The sequence below is a fragment of the Crassostrea angulata genome, chromosome 7 (genome assembly GCF_025612915.1).
Source record: "Crassostrea angulata isolate pt1a10 chromosome 7, ASM2561291v2, whole genome shotgun sequence".
Lineage (NCBI taxonomy): Eukaryota > Metazoa > Mollusca > Bivalvia > Ostreida > Ostreidae > Magallana > Magallana angulata.
In genome coordinates, this window is record NC_069117.1 from 47493813 (window position 1) to 47511910 (window position 18098).

Genomic DNA, 18098 nt, shown 5'->3' on the forward strand with positions numbered 1-18098 from the left:
AATTTGATCAACAAAAAGACGATACTGTTTCATCACACTATTTTTACGTCATCGTAGCAGATAAACTGATTTTGTTCAAAAGCTATTCATCTTTTTATTAAACAGAGGAAATACGATCAAAATTAGACCGAAAAATAGGTGATGTAATAATAGCTAACAATCACATTAAGGTCAATTAAATACCAAGTTTTGATAATTTTTGCATACGTGTCGGTATTATATTAAATAAATCTCAAATGGTGAGTTATGTAAGAAGATTAGGCACATTATAAGCTTTACACTTTAGTCTAGATTGTCTAATAACAACTTTTATACATTTTTCTAAATGAAATGACTCAATTTAAACTTTTCTGAAAAATGTTGCACAAAGCCTTCCAGTTATATCTTCTTTTTTGCAAATGCGTACTTTGCAACGTGCAGAAAAGTTTATGAGCAACTCTGCCGCTAAATATAAAATTAAATGGTGATTATCAATTAATCCTGAAAAGCAATCCCTAGTAATGTAATTGAGTAACCATTTCACTTTTAGATAATCCCCTTTTCTTAATCCTAGTGATAAAAGTTTAGAACGATTTTATACCTGCCCACTAAAAAGGGGTATAATGGAATTGGAGTGCATGAAAAACTTGGGGTAAGTTTATTTTTCCTTTAGAAATATATACATAACTGTCGGCATTGTTATAAAAGTTGACATATCAATATTTATATCTCTCACATATGTAATATAAGATACGAGTTTATATAAGAAAAATGCCCAATGACGATATGTATCTAGACTGTAAGCAGTAGATTTCAGATACATTTTTGTTTTTCAAAATTAGGCTTACTAAGTCGAAGACAAGGATAAAAATGTTAACAGTTGTTAAAGATTGATTTTAAATGATTTACGAAGTTGTAACATATAATGAAATTTAAAGTTTACGTTCTAAAATGATACCTATTGAACAAACCGGTGTTGTATAGCAGTTTTTCCCCCATAGTAGCTTTTCCCCCCGGAAAACCTACTATATAGTAGCCTTTCCCCCCGGGGAGAAAAGCTACTATATAGTACCTTTTCCCCCATAGTAGGGTTTCTCCCTCACGTTTTTGGTTCAGATTGTATAAAAAATATTAATGGAAATCCAGTAAGGATTAAAATCAATGTTTCTACACTCCCAGGTTGCATACATGTACATATCTGCATTCATCTGTACAGGTTAAGTTTCGTTTTGCCGATTTATTATTTTTATAGACAATGCTGAAAGTTGAACATGTATGTAATGGAATTACACATAGAACTTAATTTTGGTAAAATATTGAAAAAAAGTTTTACAAGTTATACACTTATATGCATAATTCTGTGTTCTGAAATTGTATTAAACGAGAATGTTTTAAGAATTTCATGATAAATCTATCAGACTGTTTGTGAGAATTTCATCCAGGCTAAACCTCTGTTTTAGAAAAATTTTGTTTCCGATGTTTCAGAGCCCTATTTTTAAAATCCTATTATAATAAATATAGTGCATATTCTTTAGGGTCCAATGTCTCATAAACTAGTGATGACCATATCATCATATTTTTATAGTGGCAGTGGTTTACCACTTGAAGATGACTCTGAAAATTTCAGCCCTCAGGTTAGGGGCCCTTGATGTTTCAGGGCCCTATGTTTAAAACCCCATTATTATGATTGAATAGTGTTCTATAAGTGGGGACCCGAATCTCAAATTCTAGAGATGATCAATCAACCATATTTTCACAGTGGTAGTGGTATACCACTAGTAGATGACACCAAAAATTTAAGCCCCCATGCAAGGTAGGAGCCTTTGTTGTTTTCGAGCCCGATGTTTGAAATCCAGTTATAAAGAATATGTATTTTTTAGGGCCCCGTATCTCAAAAACTCTAGATAACCACATGCACATATTTTTACGGTCATTTAAAAGTAAAAACATCATTTAAGCATAAAATGTTTACATCATAATATATCGCGTTTCGTAGAAATGTGCTTAAAAATATGAATATGCGTAACTTTAAAACGAAATGGTAAACACTAACTTTACACATGCTTTTAATACATAATTAAAATAACCCTTACCCATGATTTAGAACCCCATCAATCAAAGTAAAACTAAAACATTTCAGTTTCTAATTATATCATTGCACCCTGTCTCCCGTTTGATATTTAGAAGAAGAAATATATAATTGTTTTTAAGATCGTCAATTCTAACGGTATTATTTTAAATTAGATAACCTTTTGGACGAAGGGAGTAATACATTTCCACTTTTTATTCACTTCCTCTACAAAATTAAGTCAAGATCGGTCAGTTAGTTCCTTGGGAGAAGCTTGTACATTGATGGTAATACATTGGAAAATCAAATTTCCAAACCGGCGTATTTTCACTCAAATGTGTTCTTACGTGTTCATAACGTCGAAGTCAAAACTGTATATAAGCATCGATTAGATGAAAAAGATTCGAGGTATTCCGAAATCCGTGTAAAAGTTGTTCCAAAAAGGGGTGAGAACAGGTGAAATAAACGATGATGACACATGCATGTTATGAAGTTAAGGCGCATCCCTTAGTTCATATTTGGAGTTGAGAAAAATAAATGCCATTGTTATCCTTTTTTGTGAGAAATTAATATCATATCAGTTATTGCAAATTATTGTCACGAATGGTCCGCGATAAACATGGCCGGAAAGTAAAAATGGGGGAAAATCCACTATATAGTAGGTTTTCTGTGGGGGTAATCTGGCTATAAAAAGGGGGAAAGCCCACTATATAGTCAGCTTTCCGATGGAGAAAAACTGCTATATAGCCATTTTTCCGGGGGGAAGAACTGCTATATAGCCATTTTTCCGGGGGGAAAGATGGCTAGGGGGAAAAGGCACTATATAACACCGGCATAGTTTTTGCATGATCTACAGTCAAAGTTTTGATTTTAAAGTCGAAATTTTGTTTTAAATATATATTGGAAACATGTTAAGAGAGAGAGAGAGAGAGAGAGAGAGAGAGAGAGAGAGAGAGAGAGAGAGAGAGAGAGAGAATGAGAGAATGATATTTTAGCACAGCTTGTCAATATATCGAGAACAAATCAAGATGAAACGAACTTATTCATGATGAAACCACGCAACTGTGTACATGTTGTATACACAGAGATTTGAGGGGTGTCACACTCATTGATCTACCCACATGTATGGTAACATCGCACTTAGACACCGGCCATTGCAATCTGCACACGACATGGGCATTTAAACAACCAAGTACCTCAATAATCGATACCAATTCCCCACCAATAATGATAAATGAATTCATGTTATAATCAATGTTTTCTGTATTCTAGGCAGTTTCTTAATTGTTGGTGCATTTATTCATATTCAAATACAATAATTCACAAAAAAGCATCCGATTCCCAAAATTTCCGACTTGGTCATCAAAGAAGCATACAAATCCGCCAACTGAGTCTTTACCAAAGATTTATAAATCGTTGTTAATTGATAGTAAAAAACGGATTATTATGAATGCATTACAAATCAGATAGTAGGCTAAACGAAAAATGTTTCTTTTCATAAAATGGTACCGAAGTCTGCTGGTTTTAAGAAGTTGTGAAAATTCTTCGTTCCCTATATGGGAATATTGCTCAGTACTTATATCAGAAACGATTTGAGTATCACACCGAATGAATAGGATCTCAAGACTTCGCCACAAATTAAGTTCAATGAAATGCATTTGATTAAAAGTTAGCTTACACTGCTGTATAATGTATTAAACGTGTTCAGCATTTCACAACACTTGTTTTGATAGGGTTTCTCTTTCATGATTGTAAATTCCGAATTAGAGATGGTTATTCGTCATGAAAGACCTTGGTAATGGTAGAAACATTGACAATAAATAGCATGGCAGATCGACCCTTGACGTGCCGTTCTTGCAGATATTTTGAATGACTGGCAAAACTGCCTCTTGAAAAAATGTCGCTTATGTTTTTCAGCAGTAGTCCGTGATAAAGTGGTTGATTTCTGGAGTGTATTGAAGACGTGCTGGGGAATTCAAGATAATATACCGGCAAGGTGGGAAAAAATAAAATAAAATAAAATGGCGTTGGCACTGTCATATGACCGCCAGACCCGGAATCTGTTGGACCAGGCCATGCAACAGACGTCAAAGTTCAGACGACAGTCGCTATGGGAGGACGCAGTGACGGTAGCCAATCAGAACCAGACGGTGGTCAAGATGAGGCTGATGGAGAGGAGGAAAAATAACGCCAAAATAAAGTCAAAGTTCAAAAGAGACATTCTTGGGTCACCCCATATCTTAGCGTATCTTGGACGGCCTGTGTCGGTAAGTTCCAGCCTTTTCTCTATCCAATTTAATACACCGAGTGTATTAAAATTGACATTTGTTGTGAACAAACAACTTTTGAATATTTCGAGTTTGTTTTAATTAAGTGTTTTACCCTCTTAAAAGAGGAGTCTAAAAATACTAGTGATAGATTTTCAAGCCCGACAAATGACGTAACGCAAACCAATAACAAGAATTATGAATGCGAATGCTCAAACGCATGTTTCTTTGTAAATTTGAAAACGCAATCTTCCTTGGGTTGAAAAGATCAAGGAACTCCTTTCAGCCATTGATCCGACCTACGTCTGTTCTCCAAGGAACCAAATGCACCAAACTGTGTGTCTCTCTGAGTTCCAGACTGATATTGAATTATATAGAGCCCTGCTATATTTCCGTCCTTAATCCATCCTGCATTCGGGCATTGTTACGTACGTCTTACCCTATTGGTTGCAAAGACTGCAAGTGTTTAGCGCCACTGTAATCGGCTTCAGTCCCAGTGTCAATGAGTCCAGTACCTTTTCAGAATTCCGGCAATACATTCTATTTCCAGACAACTTAATAGAGGCGGGATATAGCAAGTTAATAAAGTTCTATGCCTCTGTCCGCCTAAGCGGTTTTATTTAATAAATCTTAGCATCAATTTAAATAGTCCCCCCAATAAATCTATAATTATGAATCAAACTTGCTATTTGCATTTTATTTAGCAAAATGGACCACCGTAGATCGCAGTCTTTGGTTTTAATGAACTGCTATGGAAGGCAGTGAACTGTGGGGGCTATTGAATCGCTTTGTGTGTCCTCAAACAACTTGTTGCATGTGTACAAAGGGATAGTAAATGTTCTTTTTCTTCTGTTTTGAATGCTACGTTGTTATTATTGACATTTGTGATGGGTCATTTATATACGAACGTTTAAAGACTGCAAAGGGGTTTATGATTCTCTCTTTATAAGAAAATAAATGTACTACCTCAGATTTTAGCGAAAGGTTTCCGAACTAGTACCTTAATTCATTAGCCGCCTTTTATTTCAAGTCCAAAACCTAAGCGACTAAATTACCCCGGAGGTCATACTTTTATCCCAACCAAGGATTTAACACATTCAGCACTAATTTTCTTGCAAAGTTCGAACGGATCATCCAAAATCAGGATATGTGACCAACTTGGAAGAGGTACTAGATTCGAGAAGAAGTAGAATTCAATCACTTTAATTCGGCCTGATCGATTAAATAAAAACATCCTCCAGTGGCGAGCTATCTTTCTAGCCTGCTGTGACGTGGCATTCTTCTTACAGACGTTCAACGAGCAATCAGTATCTCTTAATCTTCAATAATGCACAACAAAGGCTCTGGCAACAGTCTTAGGTGGACTTTAATTAAGACGACCCAGTGTGTGGAGATCCGTTGTCAAGACCTGAACTATCGCATCATTTCTTTTTAAGAGTTGATAAATCGGATTCAGAAAACGGTTCTCGTGGATTATTTTTCACTTAGACAACAAATTACGAGGACCGATGTAGAAGTGCCTTACACGTACATTTGATACTGTGAGGGCCTGCACCAAGTCATTTCCTTACAATGAGTGAACATGGGGAGAAGGGGGAGGAGGAGGAGGAGGGGGTGATGTCCCCCAAACCCCCGCCGTTTGCCAGGGCCCCGAGTTTTGAGGTTGTGATTGACCCAATGGATGAGCCGTGGGAGTGGCCCGCGAAACAGGAGAAGAACACAGAGGACAACAGTGATGATAGTGACGATGATTTTTTCGGGAGGGGGAGTGCAGCATCCAATGAGGAGGTGGTTTGCCTTTGTATTTTAATAAGTTTTTTAGGCTACATTTTAAAGGTGATATCGTTTATTGGTGTTGCATGAAGATACGATACTACTTTTTGAAAAAAAAATAATACTTGGTAGGACTTGGGGGTGAAAAAATTCAGATTTTTTTTCGTTAAGTTTGGGGTTTTCACGCTGATTTTTAGCAATACATGCCATAATACTATTGATTTGGTTATGGTATTTGATATCAAAAAGACACGTTTGTCACCTCAGCGTAAATTGGCGGTTTACGATGACTGGATCTGGGACGGTTGTTAAGTTCTGTGTTATTTGGAATCCTTCAATCCATGTTTGCTATGATATATGTGTGTTATGTCTTAAACCCGGTAAATACAGTTAGTGCAATGCATAAGAAGCTTTTAGAACGTGTTAAAGATGTCCTGAGGAACTAAATCGTAATAAGCTTTAGATTAGAGATTATTTCATTATAATTGACCTGCATTGCTCATTATAGATTTTGATGTCACTGGAATTTTTTTTAGAGAATACGCGTTGACTTTGATTAAAATCTAAAGAAAATAGCTTCTATAGGCAACAAGGAATCATGAATGAATTAGAATTAATTTAAAAATAACTATAAATGATGTCAACGCCCGATGAAGATAACTCATTGCTGCTTTATTTGCTTTATTAACAGAGTTTTCTTTTACAGCCCTTCATAAAGTTTCGAAGAATGGCACGTGCTGTTAAAATGCTTATAAGCGTGTGTCACGTGTGTAGGAGGTTAGTACATTTATACGCCAATCCAAAACATAATTATTCATCTTTATAAACGTAAATGAAGTAATAAAAATCATGAAGTTAACTTTACTGGACAATAAACTGATGAGTTAATTTCTTATGTTTGAAATCGACAGTTTGTTGGTAACTTCCGTTTCTAAAGAAAATTGGTTCGCATTGCTGGACAACCTAGTCGCCGCCACAACTCTCCAGCAATCGCAAAAGAAAGGAAGAGCGTTCGTTGCTTTGGTAACCAATGAAAAACATAAAATGGAACAGTTGACCTTTGACATCAACGATTATAAACAACAACGGCTCACAAAGGTCAGAGCTTGTCATTGTTCTCTATATCTGGTCTTGTTTTCCGCAATGTGTAGTAATTATCTGTAATTGATTTCCAGTAACTTAAGATATGAATTCTATTGCCTCCGATGTGTCCCGCCATTTACTAAATTTACACAAGAATACATTTCCCTTGCGTTGAATGCGTTTCCGATAATTTTATATAATATTGCACTGTTGGTTATTTTCCTCTTAGTTTTATTACAGTGTTTTTTAATGACTCAAGTCGCTTGTGATTTATTTTATTGAAATGCTAATGGGTCATTTATATCAACTTTAATATCCGAGTGGGTTACTTAACATGTTCATTAACTTAGTTACACCCATTATTCAACAGTCATCAAAAACTCCGCACGTATAATTCAATAGGTCCGTTATTGCCAAAAAAAATTAAGCTTGTTATATAATATCTTGGCGAAATCAAAATACAGTGAATAATTTGCATACAACCCAGAAGTGGTATCTATGAGTATTGACATACAGCATATATGTAGTTTAATGAGATATATTTTACGAATATTAATTGTCTGGGCTTAGATGACATGCAGCATACAAATTGTTTTGACAGGATTTGTTCACGGACGAGATCCGAGAGATAATGCGACAGAGACCAGGAACACGGTCCAATGACCAGATTATGGAGGTACGGGGCCTGACCAGCTTAAGGTCGCGGGCAGGGGGGGGGGGGGGGGGGTGAATAGTTTAGAGATTGAACCAAAGTGATAAATGTTTCTTTCAAAAGACAACGTAAACCAAAAGGTTTAAAGCTTGTTTCTTGGTTGAAAATTTTATTTTTTAAGAATATAATGTTTTCCAATATACATGAACTAGTATTTGTTTTTCAATGTATGATATAAATTATTTCTCCTTATACTGACCTTGACCTTTGGTATATTAATCAAGGTTGTGAGAGTCATGAAGGGAATGTCGAAGCAGTTTTGCGAGTACTCTCTAGGAATCCAGAAAAAGATCTGCCAGTATTCCTTTTACGACAAGTATGTTTTTTGTACAGTGTTTCTGACTTTTCATAATATAACATACAATGCTGTAAAACAGATACTTATTGTGTGCAAGTTTTTCATGAGTTTGAATACAAGTACTTATTGTGTACAAGTTTTTCATGAGTTTGAATGAAAGTTTTAGGAAACTAATATCTTTTTACACTCCCTGGTCATTTTGCAAAATACTTGTAATATTTATTTCTTCATTATTCAATTTCTTAGATTGTAAAAATCAGTTTTATTTGATGGTAATTGAGTTTTTTTTAAACCTAAATTTATTTTTAATTATTATTTTAATTTTTAAAACTGTCAATGCAGTTTTAAAATGTGTCAGATAACTGGAAAGAAATACATCATCGATGTTGTTTTACGCAAAGTAATATTCTTCTCTTGTATTTTCTGATGCGGCAACGTTCTGTCTCCCCAGGTACCGCCATAACCGCGTGATCATCAAACGAGGCCTGCCCCCTGACGGAATCTACTTCGTCATCAGTGGAACATGTAAGTAAAAAGATTAAAGGAATCTAGTGAGACATGCAAGTTAAATGTAAACAATGAGCTCCAAATGTAAATATCAATTTAGAAGTGTAACAAATTCAATCTTTAAACGCTATATAGACGACTAGCAATGCATACATGTGTACTAATTTTTAGTCAATGGTATTTGGAAAACCAGTTTATATAAGCAGTGGCCAAAATCAGTTATATATGGGTTTCATCATTATTAATATGGTAATATTTAAATTTAATAATTAAAGTTATTGATGTCAATTAAGAAATCCTTACAAGTAATATTGGTGTACCCTCGGAAAAAAACTCAAAAAGTTTTACTTCTGTTAATATGCCTAAAAGTAAGCATTTTACCGACATACAATGTAATCACTTATGGAATAAATATCATTTAGCAAGTTTTTAAAATAAATTTTTGATCATTTCATCTGTTGTACGATAAAAAAAACTTGTAGAAGGGGTGGAGGCATTTTTCTTTATGACCTATCTTTACTACATTATGGTTTTCGATCTTTCGTATAAAACAAAACATGCTGAATGATCAAAATAAATATTTGTATATTTCCTACTTGCAATTGTGTCCGTTTAAGGAAATATTATAGACGAATCTTGGAATAATTAGATCTTGCAGTTCTTTAGGTACATGTAATTCTTTCTTTATCTAGATTAATTGAAAGATACATGTATATATTTTGTTTAAAAAATACGTAAGTGTTCAACGGTATACGATTTTACAGCCAAGAGGTTAAATTTCGCGTTTTAAAGGTACATGAGCATTAACTTTACACGCGTTGATTGCAAAAAAGGTGCATTGTTGTCTGGAACAAAGGAACTGCACAAGTCTACCTACCACCGCTGTATGATAGCCCAAATGTTCAGGACGGGGTTTAAATCTGATATTTAATCACAACCCGTTATTTAAAGTCTGCCGGAATAATAGGCAATGCTTGATAATGGTCGGTATATACTTACTTAATTTTTGTGGATTGAATCAACATTTTTAATTTCCCAACGTGCTCTGGTCTCTAATGAAAAAGTTCATTACATTTTCGTCCAAATCTCGTCGTTATAAGCGGACGATTATCTTTGGCGTCCATGATCGTTCGTTTTAAAGGAAACAAAATATGCTTGAGGTTTTATATAGATAGGAAATTTATTAGTATAAATTGATTTTTTGCCCCTGACGAGGACACAGACTAATTGTTTGGCATATCCCACAATTCATTTCCCTTACTAGCTGTTAGATACATAGCCTGATAGTGCCAGGTCGGACCTCTTGTTTGATGTAAATCATAACTTTTTATTATGATTGTTAATTGAACGGTAAATTGGAATCCAGACTGAAAACAAAGACTTCGTTCAACGCCAGGTCGAAGATCGCGCAGTTCAGTAGCAATAATATTGATATTCACCGGACGACGAGTCATTTTACGAGAAAAATTGTGAAATGTTGTTTTTCCAGTTCTGTAATTTGACTAATTAGTTGTGATATGGTTGATTTTGATCTTTAACCAGTGGTCTCCAAACCAGACGACAAGAGAAACCCGGATGAACTTCACGCCGGAGAAAAGTTCGGGGTCAGTTTTCTTGTATTCATTTTTACCATCAGTTTACTCTTATTATATTCTAATGATGTTTTTTGATGATTGAAGATTGATAATTCCTTCTCTACACCTGTTAAATTCTCAGTAGATAATTTTCTATAAATATATGTCATAAAGGGTAGTATGATTGGCATCTATAATACGTTTGTCGAAGGTCGGCTTAGATTTCAATGAAAGGCTTATGAACAGACAACAGACGTTCCATCTAACAAAGCGATAGTGTTTTAACACATTCTCTTCCCCGGTAATTCCCTGTCAGTCGTTCCACTTGCCATGTACAAGCTGGAGTGGAGATTCAAAATACAAATTCACACAAGTTAAAGGAGTATAAAGTGCACACTTGTGATTAGAATTCTTGTGTTTTAGGAAGAAGATTTAGTGTGTGGATGTGGCAGGCGAGCTACGGTGATCACACGCCACGAGGTGGAGCTTCTATTCCTGCACAGATTTGTGAGTAGTTTCCGGTTCTTGCACATCAAACTCTTAGCAATGGGAGGGGGGGGGGGGGTGTTATCTGTGACCAAATGAAAATTGATCAATGATAATAATATAACGAAAAATCAAATTTTTGACATAACTGATATATTTCTTTGTACCATCCCTTCTCTTGGTTAGGGATTTGAACTTTTAAAAAAAAATTTCGTTTGTTAATACATGTATATTTTTGGATGACTGTGAGTCTCCAGTTTGGAAATCGATGCTACGTGCCTGTATATTAAGGACAGTGTTTGCAATAATTTCCTATTGTATTCCGTGTAAAATGTCCCCAAAATATGTATAAAACTGTGAATATTTCATTCTTATAATCAAGCATTAATTAAACAACCGTTGAAATCAGAAGAATATTTTCTGCTGTTAAATGTTACGGCATGAACTATCATAAATATTAAAATTTCAAAAACTATACATGTAACAGACAATGCGTGGAAATAAAATTCATTTTTATATTTTGTTGTATTGAAGAAACAGCAAGGCAAAATGGATTTTATTGGAATGGGGAGTGAATCGTACCGTGGACTTCGTTATCGATATGAATATTACTTAGAACATACATTTCCCATTATCCCCTGTAATCTGCCTTCATCTTACAAGTGTCTTATCGAATCAAAGAAACTCAAGTAATATTGCTTACGGCTCACTTATTGGGATCCTTTTGATGGAAAGTTAATTTTCCAGACCCATAATAGAGTACATAGCGACGGCGAAATTGATTGGGTTTGATAGATAAAAACTAGGTCCGATTTCAAATAATAAACTTTATTCCAAAGTGAGTTATAAAAAAGCAGAAAACGCAGGGTCGATATGCCAAACAAATATCTTGGTGTCTGTTCATACACAAAGTCTTATCTCGCCTTAGCGCACATTCAAGATACTCAAGAATTTTTTTCATTACACCTTACAAACAATTCAATCTACATTCAACTGATTACAAATAATTGGGTAAAAATTAAATCCCTCTCCCACTTTTAAATAATCACTGCAAAGTCTGGAAAAAATTACAGGGGATGACATGTTATTGTTTTGCAGAAACTTAACTGATAAGAAAGTGTATAATGATTCTTGATAGATATGTACCCCAAGCCTGGACGAATTTAAATACATGTCCTTGTAAAATTGGACTGCCAAATGCATTTTCTTTTAAATTTCAAACTTGAACACAGGACATGGTGCAAATTGATTTGAAGTGACTCAATGATTGGATTATATGTGTATCAGTTTAGCGTTTCGATTTAACCGCCGTTCATTTTCTTTCTTCGCAGGACTATATGGATATATTCGATATGTCCGCGGACTCTAACGATCCCAAGAACTTAAACATTTGTCGGTAAGGATTTACTTTATTCTTTGAACGTAATGCAATTATTGGAATAAGTATAACATGTATTTTCATTTTAAAGCACACAGTATGTCGTGATTTATTTCAACATCAAAGTTCAACTTGATCAAAGACATCACAGATAGGTGTTAAAATGTGTACAACGTATTACTATAGAGTATCATGTTAAACTTGGCTGTGAAAAGTTCACATAAATTTTGGCTTTGAATGATTAGGGAAATAGCTCGTGTATTGCAGAATTATAGTATTATACATATTCTACTGGTAAAATAACTTAAATTTTTAAACTTGAAAGTAACAAAAATTTGCTCATTTTCAGGAGGGACGTGGTCCTCAGACATTTCCCGATGGACAAACTCGAAGACAATCCAGGAACGTGGAGTACTCTAAAATACAGGTATACACGGAGCAATCTGTCCTTTAAAATTGCAAAATACAGCCCTCACATTTTAATTAACTTGTTGCACATGTTTGAATTGTTGATCAAGTGGTTGCCACTAAGAAAATAGAAAAGTTAAATATAAAAGTATAAATGCACCATATACTAGAAATGTCGTTAAAATAACTATCTATTCGACATACCCTGTCAATTTTTTAATCATTTTCATTAATAAAACTCTGATTAAAATAATAGTTTGACCTTTTTAGAGGTTTGCGATTTCTATTTGGGTTGAAATGACATAATCGTATTCTCCCACAAGAAATTAATATTTTACCAATTGTTTATGAACGCTGTCTTCTTTTTGCTTGCAGATATGGTCGTCTTATTGTAAAGAACAGCAACGAAATGGAATGGATATACGTGATTTTGTCTGTATGTACATGTATCAAACAAGGATATACGTGATTTTGTCTGTATGTACATGTATCAAACAAAATAGTGTACCGTTTTTCTTGTCTGTTGCATGACTTATCCTATGTATCGACACAAAAGTCGGATAAGTTTCCATTTTTGAAGTATAAATCTAAATTATCGGTGTAGTGAGCAAAGTTCAGTACGTATTGAAAGGAAGTAGTGACGGTTAATGAGATCCACATCCATTCATTGCAGGGAGAAGCGCGCGTGATAGCGCGGCTACAGCCGGATACCATAGACGTGAAGGCCCGGCGTCAGCAGATACAGAGAACCATAGAGCAAGACTCGCCATTCTACAAGAAAAAGAAAATCCTCAACTTTGTCTCAGACCGGGCTCACGGTAAATAATTGATCAAACTGATTACTGGTAGCTTATTCCGAGTCCCGAACTTTGTAAAATTACATTATCTATTAATCGATGATCTAAAATCACAGGTACTTGGGGCATTGATATCTTTTCGCTATCGATGAGTAATATTCATATACCAGAAAAATATCAATGGAGAAAAAAATCTATGTTGGGTTTATATTTCTTTTTATTTAAAAAAAAAATTGAAAGGGGTGGTCCATGCCCCAAATGCCTTTTATCAAAATTCACGATGCGTTCCTCTTTGTACATTTAAAAATATTGACAGAATAATGCTTAAACATTTTGGTTTCAGTAAAATCAAAGTACAGCCCTGCAACATATCATCCAGGGATACGGAGGGACCTTATGTCGGCGCCACCTGCGCATGGGCACAGACGTTGTCTTGACGATATTGCGTACAAAAATGTACCAGACGCCCAAAACGCTGTGACGTCAATACGAGGATTTCTTCGCTCTAAATCTGAAATATTAGAAAGCAAATCAGATAAACTTCCAAAAATTGACATTAAAGTCAGTGATGAAAATGGAGATACAACTGAAAAGACAGAAAATGACGAGAATATAAGACCTATTTCAGTTACCCCCTCTGAACCTCAACAGTTATCATTCACCGAAATATCCGCAGACAAAAAGTCGTTTTATCAAAGAACTGGACATAATGCAGGAAACAAGCCGAGACCAAAGTCTGAGAATCTGCACGCGATGAAAAAGAAACGGTTAACCCACGAACAAATGATGGAACGTCTGCATATGGCGGAACGCAGACGATTAAAAGAGAAATACATGAATGCCCCGAACATCAAACCACAGCGCGTGGTCATTACACACGAGAAGGAGACGGCGGAACTTCCTGCTTTTGTCCAGGTGGAAACTTTGCATCCAGGACAGACCTTCGTAAGTACTATCAATAGCACTTTGCATTTCTAATAATCAGGTAGTTTGTTCTGAACAAGGGTTTGCTTTTCATAGTGTTCGTCGTAGAGATGAAATGAAACTGTTGAGATTTTGAAATCGGTTACAAAGTTTCATTCCTGCATGCGGCATAATATTTTCGACCTGATTACATAAGTCCAATTATGTCTATGAAATAATACTACATTGACACAATGTTGTGTTACTAATGTTTCTAATAGAAAGCCATTCATTTTATTTACAACACAGGGTTTGCGATCTTGCCTAGAATCTTATGAGCGAGGACCCTCAGTTAGCCTGGTGAGTACATTATCAGCGAGGAAGTCACGTGGACTATCTAATTGTTTTGATTGGTCATTGCTGTCATAATCTCTCTAGCGCAATATTTGAAAAGTTTTTCTAATTTTAGATCAGCGGTGACTGTGAAGTACTCGCCATCAACAAAAAATTCTTCCTACGCCATTGCGATGACGCTATGTTCAGTCTCATCAGACTCAAGGTAATTCTAATATATAAATATATGTTAATTGTCCAATGGACCGGGTGTATTGTAGATCGGAATATTCTAACTAACCTGTACTTTTGATATACACTATAATGAAATACCTTTTAGTCATAGAGCAAACCCAACGGTGTTCTGTTCAATTTCAGGCGAAGCCTTTTCCTCAGCAGAGTGAGTTGGTGGATCGATTAGATATCACTCTACAATGGGATGAATTTAAACAAGAGACATTGAAAGATTACCTCAGGAGACGAATCAGAAAACATTGACCATACCATATTTTATCTGAATAATGATTATGATGACGCAATATTTCCCCCTAATACGGCAAATTTCGCTGGGTTTAGTGCTGTGAAAATTGTGTACTTTTGTTCTCTCTTACCAGTATTATTATTTATGAATTATGATTAATAAACAAATATTTATTACTGTGTTTAAAGGTGTTTCTGTAGTTTGCTCTACATGTAGATACATTTGGTTTATGAAGAAATTCGGCTGGTATGTGATTCATTGTATGCGTTTTGAAAGTTTGTCCTTTAGAGTTATGACGTGTCAACATTATTTACCCCCCCCCCCCCCCAAAAAAAAATGATGACATTTTAAGGGTAAATTTTGAATAGTTCAAATAAACATGTATTTGGAAGGAAATTACACGTGTTGAAGACCTAGAGCGGTGACTGGACCTATCCTCTCCCCCAAAATTTGCAGAATTATAGTATTATACATATACAATGTACAATATATAGTAGCCTAAACTTATAAATAGTATACACACGTCACCCCTTGGAAAACAAATCATTACAAGGACAAGCTGGGAATACTTTGTAAAAATCGAGGTAATGTAAAGAAGATATAGATTTAATTCACTCTCCCATCTTGATGATTGGGAATTTTGCCTTTGAGATTAAAGGGGTCTTTAACACTAGTACTGTGCCGTACTTTGCACCCGCTTATATAAGATGCAGTTTCTGAAAAATCCATGCATACGTAATGATAAACTAGAGATAATCTAGAGAGTATATAACCACTTTTGTTTTTACTGTATCTCACCTGACATGTGAGATATTAACCTTTAAAAATTAATATCCCATAGGAAAATAACAATCCCCATAGGAGAAATAATTTAAGATACTAGTTGGTAGTTTTCTAATAGGATATTAAGATTTTAGAAATAAGAAAAAAAATTCCAGGAAAAAAGAAAAAAAAGGGGGGGGTAGAGTTCACATGCACCTGTGTTACAATTCATGTTGTTGATTGACTTGATAAATTCAATTAGCCTTAATCGACTGGTAACTATAGTTTACGGACCGTAACCTATAGTGAACGATTATAGTTAACAAATGACAATCTGAGTCTATCGGTCTGCAAATAACGTTAAGAATAGATTTTGCATCATCGGAACCCACGGGTTTTCTATGTAACGGATAGAAAACCCGTGGGTTCCGACGATGGAGATTTTGATGATGAATATAGATTCACATCTGTAAACTATTATTTACATTCGTTAACTATAGTTAAGAGTTGTTAATCATAGTTTCACACTCTTGAAACCATATTTATTAGATAAACTACAATTTTTGATTAAGGTCAAGATCTAGTAAATGAAAGGTGCCTACAGGTTTCTGAAATTCAAGATATAAATTCTTTTAATGATGCTTCATAACAATATCTTTGTTTTATAGGGTGTACCGGGGCTTATATATTTGGTAAACACAATGAAAAATCATGTTTTAAAAGACCATTTTCTATGAAATATGAAGGATAAAAGTAACAAATCTCGGAGTTTTGTCCATTTTGACCAATGAAATATATCTAGAATGCCTACAGTCTCTCCAAAAACGGAATAAAACAAGCTCTTGACCTCCTCTTTAAAATGATGTCAAATTGAATATAGGTACCGGGATTACTTTTCTCGTGATTAAATATAGAATGTCAAAATATTGTTTTATTTTCTACATAATAATGAAAAGATTCATCAAATCAATTATGACGTCATATAATGGTTAATTTACAACCGTTAAACCTAATTTATCGATAGTGAAACTGTGATTAGGCGCCTACCTCATTTTTGTGAATTTAACAAGCTCTGGATTAAGAAAAATTTATCAGCAATAGCACTCCATAACTAATCAATATAGGGTGTGTTCAGAGTATTTCCAGTGGTACCAATACCAGTTTGCCAATGGTAAAAATTTGTGCCATTGGTGCAATTGGACCCATATATACTCTGAACGAGTTTTAGGGTACAGATAGTAGGAAATTTACTAATGTTAACAATGGTACCTTTGGTGTACCATTGGTAACACTGGCTGGTTATTTAGCGAAAAATGTCAAACCAAGATGCAATATTTTTGCCTTGTTGATCATTTTGCACCAAAAGGATACATTCCAAATTATAATTTGTGTACAATAAAGAATTTTTTCTTTATGTTTTTCTTCTCCCATAAAACGTGTGTATATCTTTGGAAAAACATGGCTAGAGCGAGTCATAACTATGTAATTACTTTAATACCATAATATAGACACCGATGATTTTGATACCGTTTGTCCAGGGAAACATTTGAAAGTCAATGCTATGGTTAATACCAACAACAATTTAATTGGCCCCATCCCTAATGTTGAAAAGGAAGTATTGGTGTTTTGTGGAAACTACGTTTGAGAACTTTCGATGCATGGCTGAACGGTTTTAGAACATCTTCAAAAGGAAGTTTTTATAGAGTATTTTCTCCTCCTTAAAAATATTAAGGCCAAAAAGATAGCCTTCATCACAATTAATTAAGCAAATAATTGGAGAAGACTTTCAATTTCAAAATGTTTTGGTGCTTTAGATGGCAGTCATATTCCAACCAATGTCCCCCAAACACCTGCAACATGTCTACATATACGGAAAGAATTTTTTTCAGTTGTATTTTTGGAATGTTACAATGCTTAAAGGAATTGTTCAGCTACAACAAGGTTTAATGTGGAAAAGCTGTGAAATTAATCTGTTGCCTTCAGTGCATACAAAATATCCGCCATTTTAGTGACGTCATAAAAAAGTTACCATCGCTAACAGAGCTCTAGATCGTCTGCAGAAATGTCTACCTATGGTAAATTTAATCGGCAAACATTGGTACCGTTGGTATATCAATGGTAAAAGAAATTGCCAATGGTAACTTTTGTATGCCAACGGCAGTACTCTGAACGCACCCATAGATTCTCTCAACCTGCCCAACGCAGGTATAGTCTGTCCCAAGATATTTATGCAGCACATTTGGACGATTAAAAAAAAAAATACACATACCTGTGAAAGAAGTGCACTTG

The 18098-nt window shown here is 34.9% G+C and overlaps 1 protein-coding gene across 3 annotated transcripts; it reads left to right on the plus strand.

Annotated features, from left to right (window-relative positions):
• The first annotated feature begins 559 nt into the window (after positions 1-559).
• LOC128156599 (uncharacterized) lies at positions 560-15228 on the plus strand. 3 transcript variants are annotated; one of them, XM_052818790.1, is made up of 17 exons: positions 560-631; positions 3965-4314; positions 6794-6864; positions 6999-7185; positions 7772-7846; positions 8107-8198; positions 8632-8705; positions 10230-10291; positions 10685-10768; positions 12079-12143; positions 12475-12552; positions 12909-12969; positions 13207-13351; positions 13674-14275; positions 14543-14593; positions 14703-14792; positions 14945-15228. In XM_052818790.1, exons 2-17 carry the CDS (start codon positions 4069-4071, stop codon positions 15062-15064), a joined length of 2103 nt encoding a protein of 700 aa, XP_052674750.1. In that variant the 5' UTR covers positions 560-631; positions 3965-4068; the 3' UTR covers positions 15065-15228. The 3 variants fall into 3 exon arrangements, with proteins under 3 accessions (XP_052674750.1, XP_052674751.1, XP_052674752.1); XM_052818791.1 differs by having other exon boundaries at positions 564-631; positions 3968-4314; XM_052818792.1 differs by lacking the exons at positions 560-631; positions 3965-4314 and adding an exon at positions 5092-6102.
• Positions 15229-18098: the final 2870 nt, after the last annotated feature.